We start from the raw sequence: 15,448 nt of genomic DNA, 5'->3' as shown, positions 1-15,448 counted from the left end.
CCCCCACCCAACTCTCTGGTTATGAGACAGACCTCCCATTAGGGATAAAGAGTTGAGGAGAGTGACCCCCAGTGATGGGCAAGAAAGGGTCAGTTACAACAGTGGATCAACCTGACACTAGGGGAGAGGACTGGAACAAGTAGCCAATATGCCGATTTTAATGTTTCCTTGTTCTTTCCATTTGTTTCTGTGGGATTTCTTTTGGCTTTAATAATGCAGTGGGGGGACTTCTCTGGTGGTCCTGTGGTTAAGACTGTGCTTACAAGGCGGGGGCTCTGGTTCAATCCTTGGTTGGGGAACTAAGATCCCACCTGCCATGTGGCATGGAAAAAAAATGTTTTTTTTTTAATGCAGTGGGGTTAATTGACATCAGGAGTACAGTGGTTAAGCGACAGGTGCTGGACAAGTTCGGAGAAGGCAATGGCACCCCACTCCAGTACTCTTGCCTGGAAAACCCCATGGACGGAGGAGCCTGGTAGGCTGCAGTCTATGGAGTCGACAAGAGTCAGGACTGAGCAACTTCACTTTTCACTTTCATGCATTAGAGAAGGAAATGGTTACCCACTCCAGTGTTCTTGCCTGGAGAATCCCAAGGATGGGAGAGCCTGGTGGGCTGCCGTCTATGGGGTCGCACAGAGTCGGACACAACTTAAGCGACTTAGCAGCAGCAGCAGCTGGGCAAGTTACAAACTGAACCTCTCCTCTGGGTCTTCAGGTCCTCATCTGTAAAGTGGGGATAACTTACTACCTCACAGGTTGGTTGTCAGGATTCAGACCTGCATGTAGAGCTGATTAGCATGCTGCCTGTGCAGAGTAACCTTGCCATAGACTGTGCAACTCTCAGCTATCATGGGTTACTGCAAGCCAGAAGTGCAACTCACAGGCAAGTAGAAGTCCATGGAAAACAAGAGGTCTCATGATGACCTGCCTCAAATTGTAAAATCTCTAATAATAAGAGTGAGGGTGTGTGGTTAGTGGCACAAGTGTGCCCAGAGCCAGGTCAGTCCAGCTCTCATCACTCCATGGGCGCTTGTATTCCCAAATGGCTAAGAATTTTGTAGGGCCTGGTTCCCAAATGGCTCTAAGGGATTGGAAGGAGGAAGTCTTGGGTGACTCCCAGGTATCTGGGTTGGGTGAGACCTAGTGGATGGCGGTGCTACTCACAAAAAGGAAATTCACCTGTAGTCACCAGCACACTGGTCACAGGACATCAAAGGAGGCAGGTGGGGGCGTGAGTTCTGAACTTGCAAGTCTGAGGCTCTAGGAACACTAAAGGTAAGTTGCAGGAAGAAGTCAGTAGAGAGGGACAGACTAGAAATCGAGGGAGAAAACCGCAGAAGAGCAAGGTCCTGAGCTCTGCAGGGGGGTGGAGGCAAGCGGCAGGTGGACTAGAAAGCACTGTTAAACCAAAAGTGCATCTCCAGGCTGAGCCCTGAGGTGAGGAAGGGGCAAGGTTCAGAGCAGTTTGCTGGTTTGGGGGCGGGACGCTGAGGGAGGCCACACCAGGCAGAGGCAGGTTTGAGGTTCTCAGAGGTGAGCAGAGGCCTGGGGGCTGGCAGGGCCAGGCAGTATAGGGTGGTCATTGTGGGGCCACGCTGAGGGCAAAGCAAATAAACCAGTTATTGTAGGTTTTTAATTGTCCCAAGGCTGTTCTCGTGAACTTAGAAACAAACTGGTAACAAAAAACCTGGTCTCTTAATATATGTACCTTGAAGAAGGGACAGTCTGTTAAAGAAACACGGCTGGCAGAGGTAGATCTGCCCAGGGGGTGGGGGCTTCTTGATATTTTTCAGGGGAACAAGCTGTGTCCTTCCATCCAAACTTCCTGCCACACAGACCCCTCTGCGCCTCTGCAGACCCCCTCTAGCTGCAAGCAGGACAGGAAGCCAGGGGCTCTCAACCTTTCTAGAAAACCATCTGTCATTTTCCCAACCTGGTTGCTGCCTGTTTGATTCTGCAATTCTAGCTAATCTCATTTGCTTTTTATTCCCAGGATATTTTGTGTCTCTACCAGGTAGGGAGGAATAAAGAAGGAAATTTATTTAGAAAAGTTTAAAAAACTTAGTATCCATTGTTTTCTCAAGGTGAGACTTAAAGAGAGCCACCACCTTCTACAACCCAAATTCCAGGGTGTCACCGAGGAAACCCTCTTGGCCCCCCTCCCTTACAGGCAGGGCAGATCTTGTCTTTTCCCAGACAGATGGGAATCTTTGCTCCAGTAAAGCGGCATGACGATGCGTGACAGAACTTCTTGTTCACAGCCTTTCCCCAGCACAGCGATGGTACACACGCCCTCAGTACACGCTTTCTCAGTAAGTGAAGGAATGGAGTCAGCGATGGGGATCTCACAGCCTAGTGGTTTGGTGTAACAGCTGCTGCTGCCTAAAGCTTCCTGTGTCTAACTGAGCCGATTCTGGATGGAGAGGACACCTCCTGGGGAGACCATCTGGCACAGCAGCCAAAGCTGGGGCTCCAGGCGTCGGCTGACAGGCTGGATGCAGTGCTGGCAAAGGGCAAGTGGAGAGGGGTGTGTGCTGGTCGAACACATGGGACCAGGTTTGCCTTAAAGCTGTGCCCTTTGAAGCAAGTGACCTTTTTCCCTCTAAAGGTCTTGGACCACTTCTGGCCTGAGGCAGGAGGTGAGCAGGTGGATGGAGTGGGGAAGTGAGACGTGGGTTTGCTAACAGTCAAGCTTGGGTTTTTAACACATGTAAAAAGACAGACTTGGGAAAAGAATGGGACTCGACTTTATTAGGCAATTTGGAGCAGCCACCCTGTAAAAACCAAGGTGCGTTCTGAGTGCAGACCCCACGCATAGGAGAGAAAAGCCTGTTTTTACCATCCTCTTCCCTCCTAAAAAACCCCTTCACCTGCTATCATCCTGTCTTCACTGTTTCACGGCCGAGAACAAAACCCTGGGAGCATCTCAAGATTAAGGGAGACACTGTATCTTGATTCAAGCCCAGATCTCTCCAGGTGACAGACAATGTGGCCTCAAAATCAACACCACCTTAAAAAGAATGCTCTTTGTACACAAACGCTACCAGACGGAATTCTAGATCTGTGTACGTAAGACAGAAACGATGCGTGCACGGGGTGACAATTACGGGGCCACGGATCTGGCGGGTAAAGACGCAAGGCCACCCTGCATGCACAGTGCAGGACGATCACCCTGAATGAGAGAAATACCATCCACCAGGGGGAGGCAGCTGGGGGCTTTGATGACACCTCACACTCAAAACCCGAAACCCTGCAAGAGTAAGTGCGTCCCCAACTCCCACAGCCGACTTACCCCAGGACAGTGAGCAGAGACAAGAGTAAACACATCACTTCTCCGTTTACATCTTCCCTGGTAGGCCCTGGGCAACCTCCTATCAATGGAAAGGTTCCGGGCCAGACACCCCCGTGTTTCTGTGTTCCTGATACTTTCTAGAACTAGGAAAGGACTTCACCTTCATGCGGATGACTCAGAACAGGAGAAGCCCCTCTGCCTTGACCAGAAATCCAAACCCAGGACCCAGAGGCAGGAAGAGCCAGTTCTGCCAAGGCAGGGGGCCTGGGATGCTCGCAGCTTGGGTGAAAGGACCTTAGCCCAACAGTGGCAGCAGAAGGACCAGGTCTGGGGCCTCTCTCTGAAATGAGGGCCACGATGGCTTCCATTGCACACAGAGAACTATCCCTCCTGTTCTATCAAAGGGGAAACTGAGGCACAGAGGATCAGGAGAGACGGAGCCAACCGAGTTGAGAAGTGTCACAGGAAAAGGACCAAGCGTTCTGAGCTTCCATTCCTAAGCTCGGTTCTCAGGGTCTGACTGACTGCCAATGTGACAGGATCCCAGGAGTGAGGGTGAGCAGGGGTTAAGATCCTGGCAACATGCCTTCAGGAGGAACGGCTCCTCTAAAGACACATCCCTGCGTGGGGGCAGGGTGGCTGGTCCCTCTCCGGCCCCCCGGCCCTCACGCTCCCTCCCTCTCTGCCCTTTCAGTAGAGCTTCTCCTTCAGGTGAGTTCGCTGATGGGTGATGAAGTTGGAACTGTTGCTGAAGCCCTTGCCGCAGTCGGGGCACTTGTAGGGCTTCTCGCCGGTGTGGATCCGCTGGTGGATGATAAGCACCGAGTTCCAGCTGAAGCCCTTGCCGCACTCGGGGCAGCGGTACGGCTTGTCCCCGCGGTGGGCCCTCTGGTGCATGACCAGGATGGAGCCCCGGCTGAAGCTCTTGCCGCACATGAGGCACTTGTAGGGTTTCTCGCCCGTGTGGGTCCGCTGGTGCACCACCAGCTGGGAGCGCTGGCTGAAGCCCTTCCCGCACTCCCCGCACTTGTAGGGCTTCTCGCCCGTGTGGATCCGCTGGTGCTTCAGGAGGTTGGAGCTCCAGCTGAAGCTCTCCCCGCACGTCCGGCACTCGTAGGGCTTCTCGCCCGTGTGCGTGCCCTGGTGGGCGATGAGGCTGGAGCTCTGGCTGAAGCTTTTGCCGCACTCCCCACACTTGTAGGGCTTCTCCACCAGGTGGGTCCGGCGGTGCGTGGCCAGGTTGGAGCTGCGGCTGAAGCTCTTGCCGCACTCGCCGCACTGGTAGGGCTTCTCGCCCGTGTGGGTCCTCCGGTGGGTGATGAGGGCCGAGCTCTGGCTGAACCTCTGGCCGCAGTCGGGACACTTGTAGGGCTTCTCGCCCGTGTGGATCCGCTGGTGCCTGATGAGGTTGGAGTTGTAGCTGAAGCTCTCGCCGCACTCCTTGCACTCATAGGGCTTCTCGCCCGTGTGGATGCCCTGGTGCGTGTTCAGGCTGGACCGGTTGCCGAAGCTCTTGCCGCACTCGGGGCATGAGTAGGGCTTCTCGCCCGTGTGGGTCCGCTGGTGCGCGATGAGGTTGGGGCTCCGGCTGAAGCTCTTGCCGCACTCGGCGCAGCGGAAGGGCTTCTCGCCCGTGTGAATCCGCTGGTGGGTGATGAGGTTGGCGCTCCGGCTGAAGCTTTTGCCGCAGTCCCGGCACTTGTAGGGCTTCTCCCCGGTGTGCGTGGTCTGGTGCCTGCTGAAGTTGGAGCCGTCACTGAAGCTCTTGCCGCACTCATCGCATTTGTAGGACTTCTCGCCCGTGTGGGTCCGCTCGTGGGTGATGAGGTGGGACTTCCGGCTGAAGGTTTTCCCGCACTGGGGACACTCGTAAGGCTTCTCGCCCAGGTAGGTGCCCTGGAGGCCGATGAGCTGGCCAGCTTCCCTGCCCGGGGCGGGCACCACCCCGCGGTCCTTCCTGGGGGTGTTTCTCCGGGGCCCCTGGGGGTTGCAGTCTCTCTCCACGTCACTTTCCCAGTCGGACTGCGGGATACCTTCCCCATCCGGCACGTCTGAGAACATCTCGTGGGACTCGACGTCCTCGAATATGTCCTGGTTAGAGCTCTCCCCATTTTCACTCTGGATCTCAAAATCTGAAACAATGAGGGAAAATGTGCAATTTGTACTCAATTTCCTGTAATGATGAGAAAAGAAAATCAAAGGGGAGGGGCTACCCTGGTGGCTCGGCTGTGAAGAAATCCTCTGCCAATGTGGCAGACACAAGTTCAATCCCGGATCCAGGAAGATGCCACAACTCCAGAGCCCCGAGGGCTGCAACTGCTGAAGCTCTTGAGCTCGAGAGCCTGAGCTCTGCATCAACAGAAGCCCCTGCAGTGAGAAGCCCACGCACCACAACCAGACAGGAGCCCCCACTCGCAGCAACTAGAGAAAAAGCCTGCACAGCAATGAAGACCCAGCACCGCCAAAAATAAACACATAAATAACACATATTACTTACTAGAAGAATTCTGGAATCAGTTTTAAAGGAAGTCAATGCTCAAAAAGGCAGAAAATTCTAAACATGATTCAATTTTTTAAGGGTTTTTTTTTTTTTTGACATCTTTATTGAATGTGTTACGATATTGCTTCTATTGTATATTTTGGCCTTTTGCCCTTAATGCATGTGGAATATCTCAGTTCCCAGACCAGGGATCAAACCTGCACCCCACTCATTGGAAGGCAAAGTTGTAACCACTGGGCCACCAGGGAAGTCCTACTATTCAATTTCTGATGGTCTCACAGGCTACAGAATAGCATCTCGATTTAATGGCTATTTCCCTGGTAATCTGTAAACCTGAACATCTTTTCTTATGGATATAATTCGTTTTTATTCATTTCTAAATTGCCAGGTCATTATCTTTTACCTTTTATTCCACTGGGTTGACGTTTTTTATGAATTGTAGATGCTCTTATAGAGCAAGATTTCGACTCTTATCTGCTACACTGCAGGCTTTTTTGCAAATATTTCCTCCCAGTCTCTGCACTGGCTTTGAACTTTCTTCACAGTATCTTTTTAATATAAAGGACTTTTATTTGTTTCCATGAGTCCAATCTAGCTTTGATGACTTGTTTTAAAATTAAGAAGTCCTATCCCACTGCAAGATTCCAAAAATACTCTACTATAGATGATTTCAGATGGTTTACAGTATAGATCTGTAACTCATTTGAATTTATTTCTGTGCAAGTTATGAAGCAGAGAGCCACTTTTAGTTTTTTCAAAAGGGTTGGACCATTGTCCAAATACTACTGAATTGCCAAAGGACCCTTATTGGTTAGCAGACGATTACAACTCATCCTAAACCAATTATTCTTGCATTTTCCTACCCTGACCCAGGCTCTAGGCTCACATAGAATTCAGAGGGCCACGTGTGTGCCCCTGCCCAGCCAGAGGCCTCTGCTTTCTCTCCCATATTAGAAAACGTATCAGAGTAAGTGTGGAGAAATTTGCTGTCAATACAGGGATAAGTGTGCATGTGCTGTAAGTGAACAACGAGATCATTGGTCACAGACTTCAGTGCTTTAGTGTGTGTTAGGCTCACAGGTCCCTCCCACCTGACTGTGACATAATGCTGGGTCTCAATACCACGGTCAGAGCCACTGGTCTGAAATGCAAAAGTGGGTCTCTAATTCTGATACAGCTGATGTCCCAGTGGGATTCTCCCCATCAGGGTGCTGTCTTGGCGAGCCTGGTGGGAACCCGATAGCACCTAAGTGGCTTGGACCATTGTTCCCCCTGAACTCTGACTGCTTGAAAGACGAAGTGCTGGTAAAAACAGCAAGGAGCTGTTATCAGTTTAAATGAATGACTGCCAAACAGTTTAGTAATAACATTACATCTCAAGAGCTCTGTGTTGTATACATTTCAAATATTTAAATGAATTAAGTGATGTTGTTCTGAACCTGAGAATCGTGGTTTTAAGATGACATATACCTTTATAACCCTACATTGCTCTCTCTCTTCTTATTGACAAGAAAGTGTATGGGCTTCCTGCTGGCTCAGTGGTAAAAAGTCCACCAACCCAATGTAGGGGACACGGGTTCGATCCCTGGCCAGGGAAAATTCCATGTGCTGCGGGGCAACTAAGCTTGTGTACCACAACTACTGAGCCCGTGCTCTAGAGCCTGGGAGCCACAACTATTGAGCCCACATGCCTAGAGCCTGGGCTCTGCAACAAGAGGAGCCACTGCGACGAGAAGCCCTTGAACCTCAACTAGAGGAAACCCACACAGCAACAGGACCCAGCACAGCCCTAAATAAATAAATAAATAAAAATTATAAAAGTGTATTTGTTAACAGTGTAAAAGATGATAATACCCATTGAGTTTTCTAAATATAAACAAAGAATTAATACAGAGCTTCCAAGAGTGAAAACCTAAGAGCAGGTGCTCTCGGGGTTTCCCTGGTGGCCCAGTGGCTAAGACTCCACGCTCCCAATGCAGGGGGCCTGGGTTCAATCCCTCGTCAGGGTACTAGATCCCACATGCCACAACTAAGAGTTTTCATGCAACTAAAGATCCTGTGTGCTGCAAGCAAAACCAGGTACAGTCATATAAATACCTAAATATTTAAAAAAAAAAAAAAAAAAGCGTAGGTCCTCTCTGGTTGTACTAAGCTGCCTGGCCTGACTTGCCTCCTGGTCTGAGAATTCTCCCAGATCTTACCCAGTCTCCCTTTTGAGATTTTGGAATATCCCAGGCTATATTCTGCTAACTTTGGGCTTGACCCCATTATGTTTTAAAACACAAGTTTAGCTTGGCTTTCTCAAGGGAAAGGCAGATAAGCCTGGAATGATGAAGCTATCCGTTTGCCTCCTTTATTGACCCAGCAGTTCTTTCTCCACACAGGAAAGATTCACTTTTCTCACTCCGACAATAATGAGTCTCCACTATGTGTAGGGCACTGTACTGGGTACTGTTTTTAAAAAAAAAAAAGGAAAAGAAAACAGGTTCCTTGACTTTGGGGATTTTATAGGCTCCTAGAAGAAATAAGATGAGGACTGATACAAACAGAAAACAAGAGATTTCCCTGATGGTTTAGTGGTTAAGACTTCACCCTCCAATGCAGGGGGTGTGGGTTCCATCGCCAGTCAAGGAACTAAGATCCCACGTGCCTTGTGGCCAAAAATTCAAAACATAAAACAGAAATAATATTGTAACAAGTTCCATAAAGACTTTAAAAATGGTCTACATAAAAAAAAATCTTAAAACAATAGATAATACAAAGCCAAAAGAGAAGGTGAATCTGAAAGTTCTAGGGGCGATGACGTCAAGCAGAGGTGACAGAGATGCTCTCAGGTGGTGGATCTAGGGATGGGGAAGAGAGGCCGGAAGTAAGGACGGCTTTATGGAGCAGGTGTCCAAAGCTGTGTACTCAGAGGATGACCATCACACAGGGATGGAACAAGGTCATTCCAAGTCACAATTCAGCAGCGCAGGTGAAAGCTAGCAAGCACAGGCTATGTCCAAGGAACAGCAGGATCTGAATGGAGCGAGGGCTGTGGGGAGGGGGTCAGGGGAGGACCAGCCTGGGCCAGGCCACACGGGGCCACGAGTGCGAGCAGAACAAAGAGGTTGTGCTTGATCTGGAGACACTGGGGGACTAGAGAGGATGTGTAGCAGAAGTGTCCCATCGCTCAGGCAGGACTGCAGCAGCTGCCTACAGGAGGAAGAGGCTGAAGGCATGGTCCCTCTGAGGCTCCTGCCAGAGTCTGGTGAAACAGCAAGAGCCTGAGTGAGGCTGGGAATGGAGTTCATGGCAACCCACTCCAGCATTCTTGCCTGGAGAATTCCATGGACAGAGGGGTCTAGAGGGCTATGGTCCATGGGGTCGCAGAGTTGGACGCAACGCAGCAACTGAACATGCATGCATAGGGATCAAAAATGTCCCTAGGAAACGCAAAGAGAGATGAGCTTTACCTCATAAACCATTAACATAAGGGACTTCCCTGGTAGCCCAGTAGTTAAGAATCTGCCTTGCAACACAGGGAACTCAGATTCAAGCCCTGTTTGGGGACCTAGGATCCCACATGCAGGGGGGCAACTAAGCCGGAGAGCCATAACTACTGAGCCCGAGTGCTCTGGAGCCCACGTGCCACAACTAGAAAGTCCGTGCACCGCAAGGAAGATCCCGTGTGCTGCAACTAAGACCCAATGCAGCCAAATTAATTAATTAGTTAAAAAAAAGAAAACATCTGTTTGTGACTCAGGTAGCAGGTTCTCACCAGATCTGATGGCACTTGGATCTTGGACTTAAGAGCCTTCAGAACTGTGGGAAATAAATTCCAAAACTATTAATACAGGTCCAGTCTCAACTGAAATGCAAGATATTTGATCTGAGAACAGCCAGAGGTGCCTGCTAGTTAAATATTAAACAACATGGTCTAACCAGGTCTTAAAAACGTGCTGGGTAAAACATGTGACCAAAGGTCCTGGGCTGGACAAAGAGACTAGAGGTCAAGTGGTCTTATCCTGAGAGCGTGCTTGACAAGGGATGGAGATCACTGCAGAGGTTCCTCTGAGCAATCACCAGGCAGGTCAGGAACACATGTTGAAGAAACAAAAACCAATGAAGATGACCTCAGAGGCAGAAATTAGAGCACTGACTAGCTGCTCAGTCTGGACATTCTCCATCTGGGGCGTCCCATGAAAGATAAAACAAAGCCAGGTGGGGAAGGCGGTCACCGTGGGGGCCAGTCATTGCGTCAGAGACACCTGGTGACCCCCTGCTCTGTGACTCCAACTCACAATAACCCAGGGGCTTCTCCTCAGCCCTTCAGCCCTCTGGCCTCTCTTTAGCTTCTGACTCAAGAGCCTGGCGTTCATCACAGACTTATTACATCCGTCAGAAAAGTAAACAAGGTTTTTAAAAAGGAAGAGAGGCTTTTGCTTTTTTTAAGCCGGAAGAGGAAAATTTTAAAAGTTATTTTTCAGGGTCAAAGGCCATCTGGGACTTTGCTTCAAATAAAACCTGGGGTAGGGACTTCCCTGGTGGTCCACTGGCTAAGACTCCATGGCTTCCCAGTGAAGGGGGCCCAGGTGCTGTCCCTGGTCAGGGAACTAGATCTCAAGCGCCCCAAGTAAGAGTCTGCAAGCCACTTCTAAGAGCCAGTGCAGCCAAATAAATGAATAAATAAAAATAAATATTAAAAAAAACCCTGAGATTCCCCCCAAACACATGTGGAAGCAAACAGACTGGAGTTTGAATCCTGGTTCCACCACGAACCAGTTCTCAAAGAGCTGGACTTTGCTGAATGTCCATGTCCTCATCTGTTAAATGGTCCCACACACTTCAAGGGATTATTAGTGAGATGGAGGTGTAAGGTGCTCAGTGCAGGCCTGGGCTCACAGTGGACCCTCCATGACCACCCTCTTCTCCAAAGCAAGCTTTATTCACACCTCCCAAGTCTCTGGGCATTGTTACAACTTCGCCCCCAAACCATCTTCCCTTCCCAGTCTTCCGAATCCTCCAGACTAGATGCCTTTGAATTAGTCACCTTTGTCTTAAAAACAATTTTTTTTTGGTCATGTCTCACAGCATGTAGGAGAAGGAAATGGCAACTCAATTCAGTATTCTCACCTGGAGAATTCCATGGACAGAGGAACCTGGTGGGCTCCAGTCCATGAGGTCTCAAAGAGTCAGACATGACTGAGCAACTATCACTCACTCACGGCATGTAAGATCTAGTTCCCTGACCAGGGATTGAACCTGTGGCCCCTGCATTTAAAGCAAAGAGACTCAAACAATGGACCACCAGGGAAGTCCCTAGTCACCTACGGACCCTACAGATGAGTCACCTACAGTCCTCATCTGTAGCCCCTCTTTCCAATATCCTACCAAGAACTAGGACTTTGCATTTCATTTGTGATGAAATGATTAAGAACATGAGCCACGTCCTCAGACCCCTGAGCTGGCATTCCTGTTCAGCCTCATACTGGGGGCACAATCTTAATGGAGTCACTTATCTTCCCCAGTGATGATAATCCTGCCGATCTCTCAAGGTGGTGATATCTATGTGAGTTTTGCATATAAGATGCTAGGCACACTGCTTGGCCCACAAAGAGGATCCATCAGTGCTGGCTGGTGTTACCATGAGTTCTTTCTCACAAGTCCCATCTCCTCCCCTTCCCTTGCTGTCCCCACCCTATCACTGCACACCCAGCATCCAGGCGGCTTCCCAGCTGCTCTCCCACCTCCAGGATAAAACCTGCATCCTGTCGTTGAGCTCAGCTTCCTCCCCTGCCCCTGGGGCCCTTGTTACAACCTGCTGAGGCCAAAGCCTCACCCACCCTTCCCCCAAACCCTACTTCCCACCACTTCCTAAAACCACACTTTCCACTCCAATCCGCCAGTCTTCCTTATGGTCGGTCACCCAAATGGTCACCCGAATGATCCCACGCGGGTCCATTCTTCCAGGCCTCTGCTTAGCACAGCTCCTGGAATGCCACACCCTCCCCCTCCCCCCGCACCTTTCCAAACCCCCCACCAGCTCAACCCCTGCTCAAGGGTCCATCATTCACAAAGCCTTCGCTGACCTTGCCTCTCCTCTCCCCTCCAACCCCCCTCTCTCTGAACCTCTGCAGCTCTCAGCAGCACAAAGGTCGCCGCGTTCCCCACGGTCCTGAAACAGTCCTAGGGATACAGGTGGTTGCTGTTGTTCAGTTGCCAAGTCATGTCTGACTCTTGCAACCCCAGGGACTGTAGCCCACCAGGCTCCTCTGTTCATGGGACTTCCTAGGCAAGAATACTGGAACAGGTTGCCACTTCCTTCTTCGGGAGATCTTCCCGACCCAGGGATCATGTCTCCTGCATTGGCAGGCAGATTTTTTACCACTGAGCACCCAGGAAGCCCAGGGGCACAGGCAGATCTGCAGTAAACCTTTGGTAATCAAGGCAGCCCAGTTTACAGCTGAAGACCAGAAAGGTGGCAGGGTGGTTGAATGACTAGAGACAAACATATTAAGTTGCAAAAAGCTCCAGTTTGGAATTACTCTTTTAAGAGCCCAAGATGACTTTATACCAGAGACTAAGTCCCTAGTTATTAGTTGGCTTACTCGTCATTTATCATGATTTCATAAAAAATACTCACTTTAAAAAAACAGGATTTGGTTTCTCTAATTGCTGGAACTTAAACTATCTGGATGTGTATTGCACAACCAGGTGAAAGTGCCAAGAGGTGGTCTGCAGGGTCTTCAGTCCCTTCCTCATCACCTCCATCAGCTTCCCAACCATTCCAACTACAACACAAATAACAACTGTGCTAACTATGTAAATGTAGCTCCAACGGTAGTTCTGGGCTTCCCTGGTGGCTCAGTGGTAAAGAATTCCCCTGCCCATGCAGAGGATATGGGTTTGATCCCTGACTGGGAACATTCCACATGCTATGGAGCATCTAAGTCCATGTGCCACAACTACCAAAGCTCTTGTGCCCTAGAGCCCGTGCTCTGCAACAAGAGAAGCCACCGCAATGAGAAGTCGGTGCACCACAACGAGAGCAGCCCCCGCTCGCTGCAACTACAGAAAAACCTGAGCAGCAATGAAGACCCAGAATAGCCAAACATAAAAAAAAATAGTCCTCTAAGCCCTAAAAATTACTCTTCTTACTTAAAAGAGTAATATCTTATGCTGAGATTCTGGAACTGTCACTGCAAACAACCAGGGCATTTGGGGTGACAGCGTGCTGATCGCTTGCAGACCGACTGGAGGGCAGGGGCTGATGGGGACTCAGTCCTGGATGCCGCCTTTTCCTCCTCTGCAAACACCACACCCCTCCATTTTGGGGTCGGCGGGGAGCTCCCACCCTCTCCCCATGAGGCTCTCCATCTCACCACTGTCCCGAAGGGTCTGGGTCAAGTCCTCCACCAGGGCCACCGCTTCCTCGCCACTCTCGGGCCGATGCTCCTGCAGCCAGGCCTGAATTTCCCGGGGCAGCACGGTCAGCATTTGCTCCTTGGTGTGCATCTCTGGCCTCAGCCAGCGCCGGCAGAGCTCTCGAAGGCGGCCGAGTGCCCCCTGCGGCCCTCCGGCCACGTCCTCGTGGGGGCTGCCCTTGCCAGCACCCTGGGGAAAGGGCTCGGGCTCAGGGCCATCTTCCTGCAGCACAGCTTCCTGTACCCAGGAGTCGTCCTCCAGGATCAAGGTGGCCACCTCCTCCTCCTGGTTGTCTTCCTCCCGAGGGAGGCGGACTACTGGGCTCCGCGGAGCGGTTACTCTTGGCCCCTCTGAGGCCATCATCCACGTCCTTGGGTTGGAATCACTCAGGCTTTTGATCTTGACCTTCAGTCTTCTCCAGGCAGGCTCCCTGAGAAGACAGCACCCTTCTCCAGTTTCAACAAGTGGTCTGGCTAAGAATGAGAGAGAGAACTAGGATCAATAAGTAAAAGGTCCTAAAACAATCTAACTCACAACAGCCCAGGTCAGGCCACCAAGTGATTCTTACATCCGCAAATCAGGAGAAGTTTCCTGTTCCTCTTAAAGGAAAAATGGCTTATTCCTGAAAGCATCTCTGTGGCAAGAGAAGAAGAATCACGAGCACAAAATACAGGGCTTTTCTTCCCAAAAGACCAAAGCATGAGTATGAGAAAATTCAAAGCCCTTGCAAGAACCCAGGACAGAGCTATCCTGCTCTAAGTCAGTTCAGACTTGCTGCAGAGTCAGTGACCTTGACCTAACATACAACTCAGTCATATAACCTCACGGACTACCTAATAAACAGATAAGAACACCCATCCTACTAATCTGAAAGGAATGTCTTAAGAATTTACAAAGGATCAGATGTCAAGGCACTCTAAGCCTCAGTGAAAGGAAGGAAATATCTCAACTGCATTATTATATTTTAAAACATGATGTTTTAAAATGTTCATATTCTTAGATCCAGCCTTGGCCCCTGAGGAATTTATTTTTTAAAATAACCATCTTTGCAAAGAGATATTTACTAAATATTTGCAAGGACACACAACCATAGCATTGTTTCTAATTGCAAAAAAAATTGATACCTTAAAATCCAGCAGCAGGAGAATGGCTAATTATGGCACATCCATATAGTAAAATGTACTAAAAACTATGCTGATGATGTAATAAGGGCTAATTATGGGGGGGTGGAGGGTTGGGGATATTACTGAGAAGGGGCTCAAAGGAGCTGGATATGTTTTATGTCTTGATTTGGCAATGGTTGCATAAGAGCATACATATGAAATTTAAGATTTGTGTACTCTGATGTATGTATTTTTAAATATTTTTAAAATTATGCTGACAATAATTATTAATCATTGGTGATTTAAGATAATCCTCATAATGTGAAAACTAATGAATAAAAACAAAACCAGCAAGACAGAAAAACCACAGATACAGTATGACCCCAATTCCTTTTAAAAATGAACACATACACAAGGAAAAAAAAACCTGGAGAGAAATTCTACAAGAATGTGGAGAGCAGTTATTTAAAACAAAGATTAAAAGGCAATGAAGTTATTTTTAAAAATCATCACTACAGCATAAAGACTCAGAAACACTCCCGGGAAAACTTTTTAAAAAGAAGAAAAAAGAAAAGCCGGTGGAAACACTAAAGCTCTCAAACTGTATTCACCAAATGGCTAGAAGAAACAGTTATAACACAGTTCTTAACTTGGGGGTGGGGAGCAGGAAAACCGTTCCCAGACAATTTAAGCGTTGTCCCACCTGGGGCCAGACACGCCCCCTCTGAAGCTCAGTTTCCCCATCTTTAAAACGAGCTGCGCGGGATGTCGTCCACTGTGCCTTTCAGTCTAAAGCCTGCGCCCCTGGCTGGATGTACAAGGAGCTCGCCGCAGGGGAGAAGAGTTCAGGTCGGCTCCCAGAGCCCGACGGGGCGGCTAAACTCGGACAGCCGGGGGCCCGCAGGACACGGACACAGCCCCCGACGCCCCTCCCCCAGCAGGGCTGCCCGTACTGGCTCCAGGCCCGTTATCCCCTGGCCTCGGGCTGCTCCCCGGGCCAGCGCGGCTCCAGCTCTGTGTCCCCGGGCTCACCTCTCCAGAGACCGGATGCCGCTTCCTCGGTAGCTCCACGCGCTAAAGCGCCCCCGGGCACGGTCCGGCCCCTCCGGAGTCGCAGCGGCTCAAGCCCGAGGGGCACCGAGAACA

General features: G+C 49.9%; 1 protein-coding gene across 4 annotated transcripts in view; it reads right to left on the bottom strand.

The window, feature by feature from the left end:
• The window catches only part of ZSCAN2 (zinc finger and SCAN domain containing 2), a 22,955-nt gene extending 7,507 nt beyond the window's left edge, over nt 1–15,448 (bottom strand). For 2 of the 4 annotated variants that reach the window (XM_065906220.1, XM_065906221.1), the window contains exons 1-2: nt 15,335–15,448; nt 13,157–13,672 (exon numbers count right to left, since the gene is read on the bottom strand). In XM_065906220.1, the coding sequence (XP_065762292.1) occupies nt 13,157–13,562 (406 nt within the window). In that variant the 5' untranslated portion in view covers nt 13,563–13,672; nt 15,335–15,448. Of the gene's footprint in view, nt 1–1,752; nt 5,425–13,156; nt 13,692–15,334 lie in introns of those variants that run through there. The other 2 variants (XM_065906218.1, XM_065906219.1) reach the window with 2 other exon arrangements.

The sequence above is a fragment of the Muntiacus reevesi genome, chromosome 15 (genome assembly GCF_963930625.1).
Source record: "Muntiacus reevesi chromosome 15, mMunRee1.1, whole genome shotgun sequence".
Classification (NCBI taxonomy): domain Eukaryota; kingdom Metazoa; phylum Chordata; class Mammalia; order Artiodactyla; family Cervidae; genus Muntiacus; species Muntiacus reevesi.
This window is presented reverse-complemented; position numbering and strand designations above follow the sequence as displayed.